This window comes from Scylla paramamosain, chromosome 20, assembly GCF_035594125.1.
Source record: "Scylla paramamosain isolate STU-SP2022 chromosome 20, ASM3559412v1, whole genome shotgun sequence".
NCBI lineage: Eukaryota > Metazoa > Arthropoda > Malacostraca > Decapoda > Portunidae > Scylla > Scylla paramamosain.
The window spans coordinates 20,966,170-20,979,420 of NC_087170.1; the positions used below are offsets into that span (position 1 = coordinate 20,966,170).

Here is a 13,251-nt window from a genome sequence, read left to right on the forward strand (position 1 = left end):
TCGGCCGTGTTTAGCTTCATTCACTCTCTGCAGTCTCCTAGTTTCCCTCGTTTTGCCTCCCTTCTTTACCTTCTTGAGCCTTTCTCCTTTTCTCTTTGTGCCTGTTCCACTCCCGTTTCTATCCTGCTTCCTTTCACTTTAGCTGTCTTCGAATTTAATAACTCCTTTGACCCTTCTCTTTTCATGCGCCTTGTTTCTCCTCCTCTTCTTCCTCTTTCTCCTCTTACTCTTTTTTTCTTATTAAATTGTTCTCTCTCTCTTGGTGTCCATGAACCACTTTATAATTTATGTTGTTTTAATTTCATAGGAAAATATTGTGAGTTACAACACAATTTATGTGAAGGATGGGAAGGGGGAAGAGGGGAGAGTGATGGCTGCGGCTGGAGTAATGAAAAGAAGAGGAAGACGAAGAGAAGGTGCTGGAAAGAGGAGAACAAAAAATGCCTCAGTGAATTTTTACTAATCTAAGTGTTGTGTCAGTAAATAAGTGTGTGTGTGTTTGTGTGTGTGTGTGTGTTAGAGGGTGTTGCATATCGACTCTTTACATATATCTCTTTATGTCTCTCTCGTTTGTCTCTTACCTGCGTGTCTTTCGATAAGGTTTTTCAAAATTTCCTTTCAAGTTATGGAGCATCCGTATCTCTCTGACTTCTTTTTCTCATTCCTTTCATCCTATCATCTCCCTTTCCACAGCGCGTTTGCAATCTCTATCCCCCTTTTCTCTCTCTCTCTCTCTCTCTCTCTCTCTCTCTCTCTCTCTCTCTCTCTCTCTCTCTCTCTCTCTCTGTCTCTGTCTCTGTTTCTCTATCTGTCTCTCTCTCTCTCTGACTTCAATCACTTTTTAACTCTCCTGTCCATTTCATAGCATGCCACCAAAGAGAGAGAGAGAGAGAGAGAGAGAGTGAGAGAGAGAGAGAGGGAGAGGGAGAAGGAGAAGGGAGTATGAGTCTTGAAGGCTGAGATAGAAGTGGTAAAAGAGAGGTCATCTGCAGTTTGCATTCCATCATCTCTCCCTCTTTCCTTTTCCGCTTCCCAGCCTTCTGCCTCCCTCTCACAGTACGGTGGCTATGCATGGAACCATCAGCTACACAACGCGGTATTGACTTGCGACTCGTGTGTAGCGTATCAGCGTCTTCTGTGGCGAGGCATTCCAGGTCTGGCCTTGTTTTGGTATGTTTCGTATTTGTTACCTTCATCTTTATTTACTATATTTTGATTTACCATTGTTCTCGTTTTAAAAAATTATGCACTCTCTCTCTCTCTCGCTCTCTCTCTCTCTGGGAATCATAGGGGAGAAAAATGGTCGATGAGAGAAATCCAGTAAATTTGATGTTAATGATAATGATGCGGTGATATTATAATAACGTAATGGAGGAGGATGAGACGTGATAGGACCAGCAATGAGTAGGGTATGATTATACTGGGGATTATAAGTGACAGATAGGACGATAGGAGTTGTGACAGGAAACAGATGAGGGGAAAGTGAGGGATGGTGATGGGCGCTGACGGGGGGTGATAAGTGGGGCTAGATTTGAAAGCAGTGATGCATGTGATGGCGCAGCGAGAGAGGAATGGTGGAGAATGGCAATGGTGGTGAAAGAGATAGTGAGGAGACTGTGCTTCATGGTGACGGTTGTAGTGGCTATGAGATGGTGATGAGAGTGATGAGTGTTGATGGTGATGAGATAGTGAACACACACACACACACACACACACAGACACACACACAGGTGATTGGTTCTTTCACACAGATCATTATCGTTGTTTTCGAAATCTGGAATTAAGGAAGAAGATTGGTTTGCAGGAAGAGGAAGAGGAAATAGAGGAATAGAGCGAAGGTTTGTCCTCTAGGGAAGATGAATGAGATGGAAACAAATGAGAGAGAGAGAGAGAGAGAGAGAGAGAGAGAGAGAGAGAGAGAGAGAGAGAGAGAGAGAGAGAGAGAGAGACAGACACAGACAGACATAATTAAGTAAACACAAGACAAAACAATGAGAATAAAAGATGAAAACGTTCAGGACAAAACAGGAAACTTTTGTAATTGGAAATGCCAAGAAGAAAAGACAGTAATTGTAACTCCTGCGCAAGTTAAGTTTACGTACAAGATGGCGACGGGGGAAAAAAAAAGAGAAAAGAAGAAAAAAGAACGATATGAGAACAGGAGATGTACGAATGTGGAAAATAAATAAAGAAAATCTGAACGAATGAAAAGCAGTCAAAAAAAAAAAAAATGCGAAACACGATATTGAAAGAAGAAATTGAAGATGATGCCGTGACGCAAAATTGGACAACAGAAAAACAAAGAGAAATTTATAGTCAAAGGAAGTGACAGAATGAGACGCTAAAGACAAAACAGGGAGCGAGGATTAGAGGACGCTTGTAACTTTGGTGAATTGGAGTAAGAGAGGAAGCAGTGAGGCGAAAGTGAGGGGAATGAGGGGAGAGGAGAGCAAGGCAGCCATTAATCTAGAGACAATAGAAGCGTCGCGGCCTTGGATTAATTACAGTTGTCCTCTGTGTGTGGCTGACGGTCCACCTAGAGTGCGTGTGTATGTGTGAGAGAGAGAGAGAGAGAGAGAGAGACAGAGAGCTGGTATACATAAATCCACATAATCCATACGGGCTGCAATAATCTTATCGTCTTAACTTTCAACATCCTTCCTGCTTTATGATTGAAGGAAGGCGAGTGAAAGGAGGGAAGGGAAGGGGAGGGAGGCCTTACATGAACATCTCATTTTCAAGAAACAGCAAAGGGAAAGAAAGATTGAGATAACCCCGAAATTGCCTTAGAGAGAGAGAGAGAGAGAGAGAGAGAGAGAGAGAGAGAGAGAGAGAGAGAGAGAGAGAGAGAGAGAGAGTGTGTCCAGCATAAACCAACTCGGTTCAACAATAACACGAAGAAAACTTGTGTCATTTGGGTGGAAACTAAATTATGTCCAGAAACGAGGCGTCTGTCCTGCCCTTTCTGTGCAGTTCCCCTTCTGCATGCGGGCGGTCGAAAGCCTTTCCCCCTTCAAGGTATTTCCACTCATGAGTATAAAGTTAATAGCTCGTAGTTTGAGGGCAGAAGCCACCCTCCTGAATTTTAGCCATAGGACTTTTATTGAAACATTTGTTCAAGAGGTAATCCACCGTGGCATTATTATTGTTTTTACTGGTTATGAAACATGTCCAGTATAGAAACAGCTGTGTTCCGTCTGTCTGTATGTCTGTTTTCTTATAGTGTGCCTCCATAGTGTTCACAGTCATGCAATATAACTGAACAGGAAGACCATCTTACTGCATATCAGAGGGTGGATGAAAAGTGTATTCCCTGAATGTATCAATGGAAGGTAAATAATGTACAGACCTTTATACATTGAAGATTAAAGGAATGCAGAAACAGATGTCTGCCTCGCAAATGTGGAGCGTTGTCTGATGGAACAGGTTAAGTTAAGACTGAAGTGAGGTGGTAATGTTCTGATGAAAGGGCAACAGAACACTCATTATTGTTGTTTTAGCAGTAGAAAACCGACAACAGAGCAACAGTTTTGATTAACATGTATGTCTTAGGTTAGTTGAGGTTAAGTTGCATTAGATTAGCTCAACAGAAACAACTTTCAAAAATAGACAAGTATTTGGAATCCACTCCACAGATGGGATATTACACGCCTCTTAGCAAACTGTAATTAGATTCTTTCTCGTTCACCTTTGAAATGCTGATTTTCTGAGGCTGTTGTTGGTTACCTAGCAGTGAATTAAAGCAGGAGTAGCAGTTCTTATCTCTTTTCTCTTTCTGATACAAAAATCCATACAGTTTCTCTACACTGCATGGGACTTCAATTTTTTTCTGATAGCCTTGGGACAGTGGATATGGGAGCTTTCATCTCTACTACTACTATTACTACTTTTACTACTACTACTACTACTACTACTACTACTACTTTTCTAACTAATCTTTCTCCCCTTACCACTCTTCGTTTCCTTCTCCTTCCCTTCCTTGTCCTCTTCCTCGTCCTCTCCTTAAGCAGTCTTATCGTCCGTGTCGTCCTCTTCGTCTTCGCCTCCTCCACGCGGTGCATGCCTTCCCAATATCAGTCACAGCGCTGACCTCGATAATTAATGGCCACGGTCGCTTCATCCATCACCCACAGCACCACCGCAATCGCTTTATATTAATGGCTGTGGTTACTCGCTATCACTTTAGACATTTACCATGATCATGAATCTGTCATTTAGAGGAATATTCGTGCATTTGTGTGTATATGCAGGGACGACTAGGAATTATCATGGTGCTGGTGTTATTTTCTCGTGTGTGTGTGTGTGTGTGTGTGTTTGTGTGTGACAGACGATTAAAAAGAGTAAATATAGGGTGTTGATACATTGTAGTAGTAGTATTAAGTTGTAGTGGTAGTGGTGATGGCGACAGTGGTGGTTAAAGATGTTATTGGCAATGATGCTAGGATTTGTGGTTGTGACTCCGTGTGTGTTGCCAATAGTGAATAACAAGGAGGAAGCATGAGAGGAGGATACTTAACAACAAAAATAAGGAAAGGCAGAGAAATCAACGCTCGAGTATTTTTGAACGGAACTCCGGAGCTGTGTGACTGTGACTGCGTGCACCAATAAAGGGACATGCACGAGCAAACACAGACAAGGTCACACACACACATACACACACACACACACACACACACACACACACACACACACACACACACACACACACACACACACACACACACACACACACGTATTGTAAATAAAAAATAAGTTCTTTTTCATGGCGTCGCAAGTTTCAGTCATATGCATGCTAACGAGTACATAAACCTAACTTGTTCCTCCCTCCTTGCCTCTCCCTTCGCATCCCTTTCTCCATCCTCGCCTTTTCTTTCACCTCTCCCCTTCTCTCGCTCTCCTCCTACTCCAGAGCTTCTCGTCTTGGACCCTTCTCGTCTCGCAGCCCTTCCCCTCACCGCCTTCTAATTCTCATTATAACAGGAGCAAGTTTCACAGAAAGTCGCAGTTTCACTTCCAATTTGTTTCTTGAGACTAAGAGTAACCTACACATTATCTTCCTTTGCACCTTCTCCTCTTTCTCCTCCTCCTTTTTCTTTTCCTTCTTTCCTCCCTCCCTCTCTTCTCTTTTTCTCGTATTACGTGCATTTTGAGCTTCTCTTTTCCTTGCTCTCCTTTCCGTACTGCTGAATTTTCCATACTTTTTGATCACTTGGAAGTAGTTGCGGGAATTAGAGCCAAGGGGAAGCGCATCTGAGAAGACGTGTGTGATAAGAGAAAGCAAAACGAACTCGTGGTGAGGGAAGAGAGATGAAAAAAAATGCAAGACAAGTACGGAGAGGAGAAAGCGAGAGCTGGAAGAAGGGGAGAAGTTGATAACCTTTTGAGTTTCCTTTGATGCAGTGAGGGAAGTGAAGGATGATTTCATAGTAGGACGATGCAAGGTTATAATCAGCTGTTACTGTAAGAAATCAATGGGAATAATGTCTGTGAGAAAGAAAATTATGTGACTAGGAAGTAACTTAATCATCCTCTCTCTCTCTCTCTCTCTCTCTCTCTCTCTCTCTCTCTCTCTCTCTCTCTCTCTCTCTCTCTCTCTCTCTCTCTCTCTCTCTAACCCCATGTCATGTTTATGCCACTCGCTGTTTAATTACTATTTTTCAATAAGTGTGAGGGACGAGAAGGAAGGTGCATGACAGACAGTTTTGCTAATGTTTCCAGTCCTTCGCTCTCTTCCCCTCGCTGGCTTCTCTTTCTCACCCTCCCCTCTCACTCTCGCTCTTCTTCATATATTCCTGCTTCGTTTCTATCTAAATGAACTTGTTTCCTCATTATGGCAGCGCCCAGGGATATCAACTAATCTGGTTGGTTGATGTGTAATAAGCTTTTTGTTCGTGAGTGGTTAGCTGACGTACCGCTCCGCGACTTCCAGATTGGGCAGACACGCAGGCATAACTTGGTGCTGATTGGACGTAAATGATGGGGTTGAATGGCGCTCTGATTGGACAGCATTTGGACGCCAGTGGGAGGCTTGACGAGAGGGGAGAGAACTCGGTGATTGGCTGAGGAGGGATGAAAAGGGATTCTGGTTGGTTGCTTCCCTAATGAAATAGCTTTGTGATTGGTTAGTCTTTCTCCGGGAGCTTCCTTTAGGAGACGAAACTTTATCTCGTCCTTTGATGAAGAGGGTTGAGAAAATGAAGCAAGAAGATGAGATAGGGAACAGAATGAGTTTGTTGAAACAGTGAAGTTGGGGGGAGGAGGATGGAAGAAGATGTGTGAGGGAAGTAGGTTGATAACGATAACGGCATTACTAACGGAAGAATATAGAGAGGGAAAATTTGAAGAGAAGATTAAACGGAAGGACGGGAAAAGCAGGAAGGTCCGAAAAACAAGTATAAAGTAGAAGAGCAGAGAAGAGAACAGCAACAAAGAGATGAGGAGGGAAAGAAGGAATGAGGGAGGGAGGGACTGAGTGATTAGCTGAACGAGGGATTAAAAATGAAAAAGTTGACTGATGTGATGCGAGTCGTTTGTTCCCTACTGACCTTCACAACCGTTGACCTAATTAGAGACGCATCGTATGTCCGGATGTGGAGGAGAGAAGGAATTTGATTTTGTTAATTACTGCGATGTATATTTGTACACATTGTACATACACTTTTCTAATACGTCCACCTGTCACGTCCCAAAAAACAAAAGGCGTGACGTTGAATCCAAGCCTCGAACTTTGAATATATAGTACAGTTGCTTTACAAAGTGGTATACATGAGGTTATGCTTCACGCACACACACACACAGGAAAAAACGGAGCTTTATCACTTACTGAATATAAACAAGGTGTAGGTTGTTTACATGTGATCTAGTGCTATGTATTGTATCTAAGCATATCATTGTTAAATTGTGTAATCTGACTAATATGTAGAATCTGTGCTTGGTGTTCGCTCTTTATATGGTTTAATCTTTCTACTTTACCTATCAGCACTGACAATTTCTCCCTGCTGAAGGTTAACCTGGCATTCATCATGTTCCTAAAAAGGGTGACCTCTCCAATCCCACGAACTACCACTCTGACTCCTTCCTCAGTCTGTAGATTCTTAAGGATCTGTTCGCTCACGATGAATGGCATGAATGGCGAGCCAGTGATCATCCGGCTCTCCGCAATGAATCTTGTTTAATCTCTTTTAGAAGTTCTGGCAAAAAAAAAAATCTTGTTGCTTTAGAGATCTGAAAAGCTTTTGATAGAGCTCGGCACAGATCTAAATTGTAAGCCTTCCTCATACAGTTTCTATACATCTCTTTCCTTTTTGGCTCTTTCCTTTTTGGCCGTTCGTATGTATATGTATATATACACAAGCGCGGTGTGGATGCATTGTAAGATTTCGCAATCCGTAATAAAAGAAATGTTAATAACGCGTGTGAAGGAGCAGTAATTCCAGATGTGTTCATTGGGATAAGAAGAGAGAATGTAGGGATTCGCTTTCATGTCTGTTCTTTATTGAAGGGTTTCAATTACTGATTATTGTCTGTGAAGGCAGTTTGTCCCAAATAATAGCGAAAAATAAATTAATAAGAGTTAGAATAACTGTTTAGTTTTGAAAGCTTTAAAAGGCTGTGGTATAATTTTGTAAAGGGTTTCTCATGAAGCTAAAGTGATCTGTGGGAAAATTGTGTATTTACATTTAGGTTGCTACATGACTTAGATTTTAGAAGAATTCTATTAGGTTTTCTTTGAACCTACTTTTTTTTTTTGGGGGGGGAGAGGGGGGCAAGCCAGGCATGCCCAGCGCACGCAGCAGCACCTCTCCTGGTGTCCCGTGCAGCCAAATCCTGTCCCAGACACCTGCTTGGCCGCGCCGCTGCATAGTGACTCGTGACCGCGGCCCATTCTCTCCAGGGCTGCACATGTAGTTTACATAATTACGTGTTAAATCAAATTCATGTATGGCAAAACTTTTACTAGTTGATCATCATGGTACACATTTCATGGGAACTAACGACACGATTTGTGAAATTATTAATTGTTGTGACGCATCGTGATAATTTATTATTTATGATCGTGGCTGGAAATATTCTGGTTTACGGTAATAAGTCAATTACTCTATACTGATAAAAGACGACAGTGTAAATTATGGAATATTGTTTATTGACATGATGCGGTTTTTGTCTACCAATATCTAGGAACGCGACAAACATAAAATAAATAAAACAAATAAAAAAAAGGTTTAGACGTTTAGACGAGGAATTATTGGTTATCCTAAACTTGCGTAGAAACAGGAAGAGATGCACAAGTATGATAATAGTTTTTGTACATTTCATTAAATCTACGTTCCTATGCATTATTGTCTGAACACTCATCATTTTTTTACTTTGATATGATTCGGAATGTTTCAAGACGCAGCAGAAACTAAACTGGGCAAGCCGATTGAAGCTTTGGTCTATTTAACTTCTTATATACGAGTATATATTTTTTTTAGGACAGTAAAGAAGGAGTAGTGTTTTTACAGTTACTTCTTGTCCTTTGCCGTTCTCATATACGCGTAAAACAAGACAACATTCAATTAACTTCACAACACAGGAGACTCCGCTACAAAATTTAATTTACTGCATGACACTCACAAGATTTAAGTGAAACGCAAATTAATTAAAACAGCAAATAAGTGTCACAGTAAGAGAGCATAGAAGTGTTTCCTGGCGCGTCCCTGAAGTTTAAGTGCCCATCATTCTAACTTTCCATCCCTTCCTTTCCTTTTCTTTCCTTCCCTTTTCCTTCTTATCCTCCTTCCTTTCCACATTTTCTACTTACTTTTCTCTGCTTTATCTTAATTTGTTCTTTCCTCACAACCATTCCAAACTTCTCTCTCTCTCTCTCTCTCTCTCTCTCTCTCTCTCTCTCTCTCTCTCTCTCTCTCTCTCTCTCTCTCTCATCTCTCTCTCTCTCTCTCTCTCTCTCTCTCTCTCCTATCTATTTTTTTTTTTTTTGTCTTTTCATTTGTTCCTCTTTTCATTCTTCCTTTCTCTTATATCCTCACTTCACTTCTTCCTCCTTTCATTCACATCAAGCTCATTACTTCCTCGATTCTCCTAAGCCTCCACTCTCAACATGCTCTTTACTTCCCTCTTGTCTTTACACACTCCTGGTCTCCTTCCCTCTGAATTTATGCATTTTCGTCTTCTTCTTCTCCTATTTCTTCTCTTTTTTTTACTCTTTCCTCGCCTTTTCTTTCTCCTCTTCCACTTCTATAAGTTCTTCTCTTTATCTCATTTTTGACTGTATAAATTCTCCTATCATTTGTTAATTAATGTTTATTGTCCCTATTTTTGTCTTTGTTTTCATCTATTTGTTTCCGCCTGCCTGTCTGCCTGAGTGGCTGGTTCTCTCTCTCTCTCTCTCTCTCTCTCTCTCTCTCCTCTCTCTCTCTCTCTCTCTCTCTCTCTCTCTCTCTCTCTCTCTCTCTCTCTCTTTGCGCCACGTACAGTAAAATGTCATCGTATATTTGACGCAATGTTCAGTTATTGACTCGTCCTTGCATTCATGTTAATTAAACCATGTCCTCTTATCTTTTACTCTTTTTTTTTTCTTATTTACTTTTCAATATTTTCTTCTTTTTTTCACTTTTTTCCTTTTCCATTTGTCTCTTTTTTTCTTTTTTTCTTTTTTTTTAGTTTAGTTTTGAATGTGTCATTGCCTTTTCTATTAACTGATTTTATTTTCTTGTAATCTCCTGTCATTATTTTTATGTTTGTCTTGTCCTTTTCTGCCTTAACTTCATTTTTTTTTTTTTTTATTCCAGTGTAATTTTCTGTGGGATTTCTTTTGCTCAGGGACAGCCAGAAAGACAATAATATGATATCCATTTTATTAACTTCCCCTCCACTCTAATTTTTCTCTGTCCATCCCAGGCCCTCGTCATCTCTCACTGCCGTTCCCTGCTGCAAAAAAACAATGAATGGGAGAAGAAAAAAATAGATGGTTTTTAAAATATGTGGAGATGGGTAAGGTATGTGGTGATGAATATGAGTCAGGAAGAAATTATGAGAGAGAGAGAGAGAGAGAGAGAGAGAGAGAGAGAGAGAGAGAGAGAGAGAGAGAGAGAGAGAGAGAGAGAGAGAGAGAGAGAGAGAGAGAGAGAGAGAGAGAGAGAGAACCAGCCACTCAGACGTATAGAAAGTTAAGTCTTATTTTTATTTTCTCGAGAAGTGTATAGTTTGCATCTAAAATTTCGTTTATTTTCATCACAGGTACACGAGGTTGCTTTCGTCTTCCCCACTCTGTTTCGTCTCATCAGTGGCGCAGGTGAGCTCTTGATGCAATTATGATAAAACAGGTGAGGAGGGGCAGGCAATCTGTGACTCACCGCGTTTGTGATCTACGTCCTAACTCGATTTCTCCCTTCCTTCCTTCCTTCATTATCATCGCCCCTCTTCCTCCATCATCCTTGTCTCTTGTTCCTTCCCTTTGTGTGTGTGGTGTGTGTGTGTGTGTATAAATTTAACCACCACCTCGCACCATTATGAACGTCTCTGTACAATCCTCGCGATGACTGCAGTGACGAACGATGCATCTGTTTGTTAGATTGTTTATTGTAAGTCTGTAGGTGAAGTTATCGAGCTGAACACCAAGGCTACGAGTGTGTTGCTGCTGTTTTATACTTTCTTGTACACTGAAACAGTTCTGAATACTACAATAGTTTACCCTGCGTCAGGATAAGTTTTCTTTTTCTAGGGAAACGAAAGAAAATATATAAGGTGCGTTTCTGGAAGGGTAGACTCAAGCATACATATTGGTAGTAAACCACAAAATATATACTCTCTCTCTCTCTCTCTCTCTCTCTCTCTCTCTCTCTCTCTCTCTCTCTCTCTCTCTCTCTCTCTCTCTCTCTCTCTCTCTCTCTCTCTCTCTCACGATGATCATAGTTCATAATATGTCTTACCCATGGGAGCTAATAGTAATCCTAATTGTTAAAATTTTAAAATGGCTGCTGTTGCAATAATGATATGAACAAAATTTGAATATCATATCCCCAATCATTTGTTTCTCTATAGAAGATACTAAAGATAAAAAAATATAAAAAAATATATGATTTTAAAAAAGTGTTTGGAGAAAGTTGGGAATATTATGAATGACTGAGTTACCCATTGATTCTACCCGTTTTCGACGTCAGCAGTGAGTCAGGCTATCAGATGACGGTACTGTCGGTAGAGTGGAGTCAAGGAAGCTGCCTTAAGAACATAAGAACATAAGAAATAAGAGAAGCTGCAAGAGGCGACCAGGCTTACACATGGCAGTCCCTGTATGAAATATCTCGTACCTACCTATTTCCACCTATCATCCCCATCCATAAACCAGTCTGATCTTCCCTTAAAGCTCCTTAATTTGATCAGAGCTTAATGGTTCAGGCTTCTTGAAACTGGTTCATTGTGGGTTTCGGAGCGAGGGTCGAACGCGGGCTATAAGGACAGTGATGCAGGGTATCCTCTGTTTATAAGGGAATCAAGTGATGTATATATGTGTTAGAATCTTATTTTATTGTTTGTGATTACACCTTTTGTTGTTTGAAGCTGAGACACTCACACATGACAGACGCCTTCCAGCACCTATTGTCCTCTGCTGAATGTACGCAGTTAGTGGTCACGGCGGACGGTTATGGCGGCGCGACGTGATTTACGGGAAAAGGTCAAAGAAGGAATAGCGTTAGTGTCCACACCAACTCGTCAGACATGGTGTTAAGAGTCGCAGTGCTCTAGTGACGTGAGCCTCAGCGTACATATACGTACTTTGCCGGCTACTTTGATGTGTGCAGGGCAAGATTCCCACAATTAAGGACCGGCGGCTCCCTAACTTCCTCCCGCGCCACGCCAGGAAACCTCGGTAAAGGTAAGCCAATGATGTACTGTACATGGAGGTTACGTAAGGATAGGCAGCCAAGGGAGGGTCGAGGCGATGGGTTAGGTAAGGATGGGTGAGGTTTGGCTGAGTTACAAGAGGTTACGCTAATGACCTAATGGGAATGAAGGCGGCGAATCCTTCTGTTAGATTTGAGGAGGAAGCTCTCGCCACTCCCAGTATTAGGACACCTCGCTTTAGAAACAAGATGGCGGTCAACCATTTTCTCACAAAATGTCGGTTTCTGACTTCATATCTCACTGAAGTGCGTACTTTTTTCCGGTTCAGTATTAAGTGAAGTACGTACTTTTATCCCTCAATTTCCCTCAGTCTTCACAGTGCTGCCCACTGCCGCGCTGCTGAAGGTGTTGACGAATACGTAACAGCTAAATATGTTATGACCTTGTCGCCTGCAGCGTTGTTGACAGTGTGACGGCTCTGTAGAGCTACTGCGTGCATAATTAATCTCTAATCCACAATTAACATGTAGTATTATAACAGTTATATTTTATCCTTTTAAAATTATTATTTGTGATGAAATTAAGTTCATCTTTTAGATTGTTGGCTGTATTCGTTCCTTTATAAAAGAAAATGTATTTTTAAGTATACATGACCAGCAACCCCTGCTGGAGAGAATACTGATTTGGGGGAAATTGTGGCTTTTACTGTTCTGCCTCATTCAGTTTAGATAAGACGGTGTTGTTTATTATCAAAAACGTCGTTGGGGCAACAGGTCCGTTGTTGTATGTTCTTTCCTTTCTTCTTTCCTTTGTGTTCCTTTGTGTTTATTTTCCACCTCATCCATTTACTGTTACTTTTACTGCTCCTGCTGCTCCTCCTGCTCCTGCTCCTCCTCCTCCTCCTCCTCCTCATAAATTAAATCGTAAACTTATCCACCTTCCTTATTTCCTCCTGATTGGTTTCGAACTGAGACGAACCACATAAACTTGATCGTAACTTGTCGGTAAATAAATCACTCTTTACCTGCCTCGCCTTGGGGGACACTTGAAGTTTCCATCTCCGTCCTCAAGTTGCTGGGGGAAAGTTCGCGCATCTTGCCTTCAGTGACGGGAGAAGGAATGAAGGAAAGGAAGGGAAGGGGATTCGAGCGAGGAGAATAAAACAGTATTATATTCTTTCCTTGTCATTCATAATTTATCACCGAGTATGGATCCCTGAAGGTTTGTAGAAATAAAGCACGTGTTTTATTTATTTTTTTATTTATTTATTTTTTTGACACTCACATCCACCTACTAGTAAGTTCCACCTTAATATCATTTCTCAACAACAGTTCTTACACACAGACCTGTAGCTGCTCATCGTGTGGCATTCAAGTCAGTGTTTTTTTTTTCTTTTTCAAGCGTTAA

General features: G+C 41.2%; 1 protein-coding gene across 6 annotated transcripts in view; it reads left to right on the plus strand.

Annotated features, from left to right (window-relative positions):
- LOC135110613 (uncharacterized) overlaps positions 1 to 13,251 on the plus strand; it is a 169,109-nt gene that overhangs the window by 83,214 nt on the left and 72,644 nt on the right. For 5 of the 6 annotated variants that reach the window (XR_010273333.1, XR_010273334.1, XR_010273332.1 and 2 more), the window contains 2 exons: positions 9,901 to 9,998; positions 10,240 to 10,294. Coding sequence is in view for 3 of the 6 variants with exons in the window: in XM_064023134.1 (XP_063879204.1) it covers positions 9,948 to 9,998; positions 10,240 to 10,294 (106 nt within the window). In the remaining 3 variants the exon portion in view is untranslated. Of the gene's footprint in view, positions 1 to 1,036; positions 1,171 to 9,900; positions 9,999 to 10,239; positions 10,295 to 13,251 lie in introns of all 6 variants that reach the window. The other variant, XM_064023132.1, reaches the window with a different exon arrangement.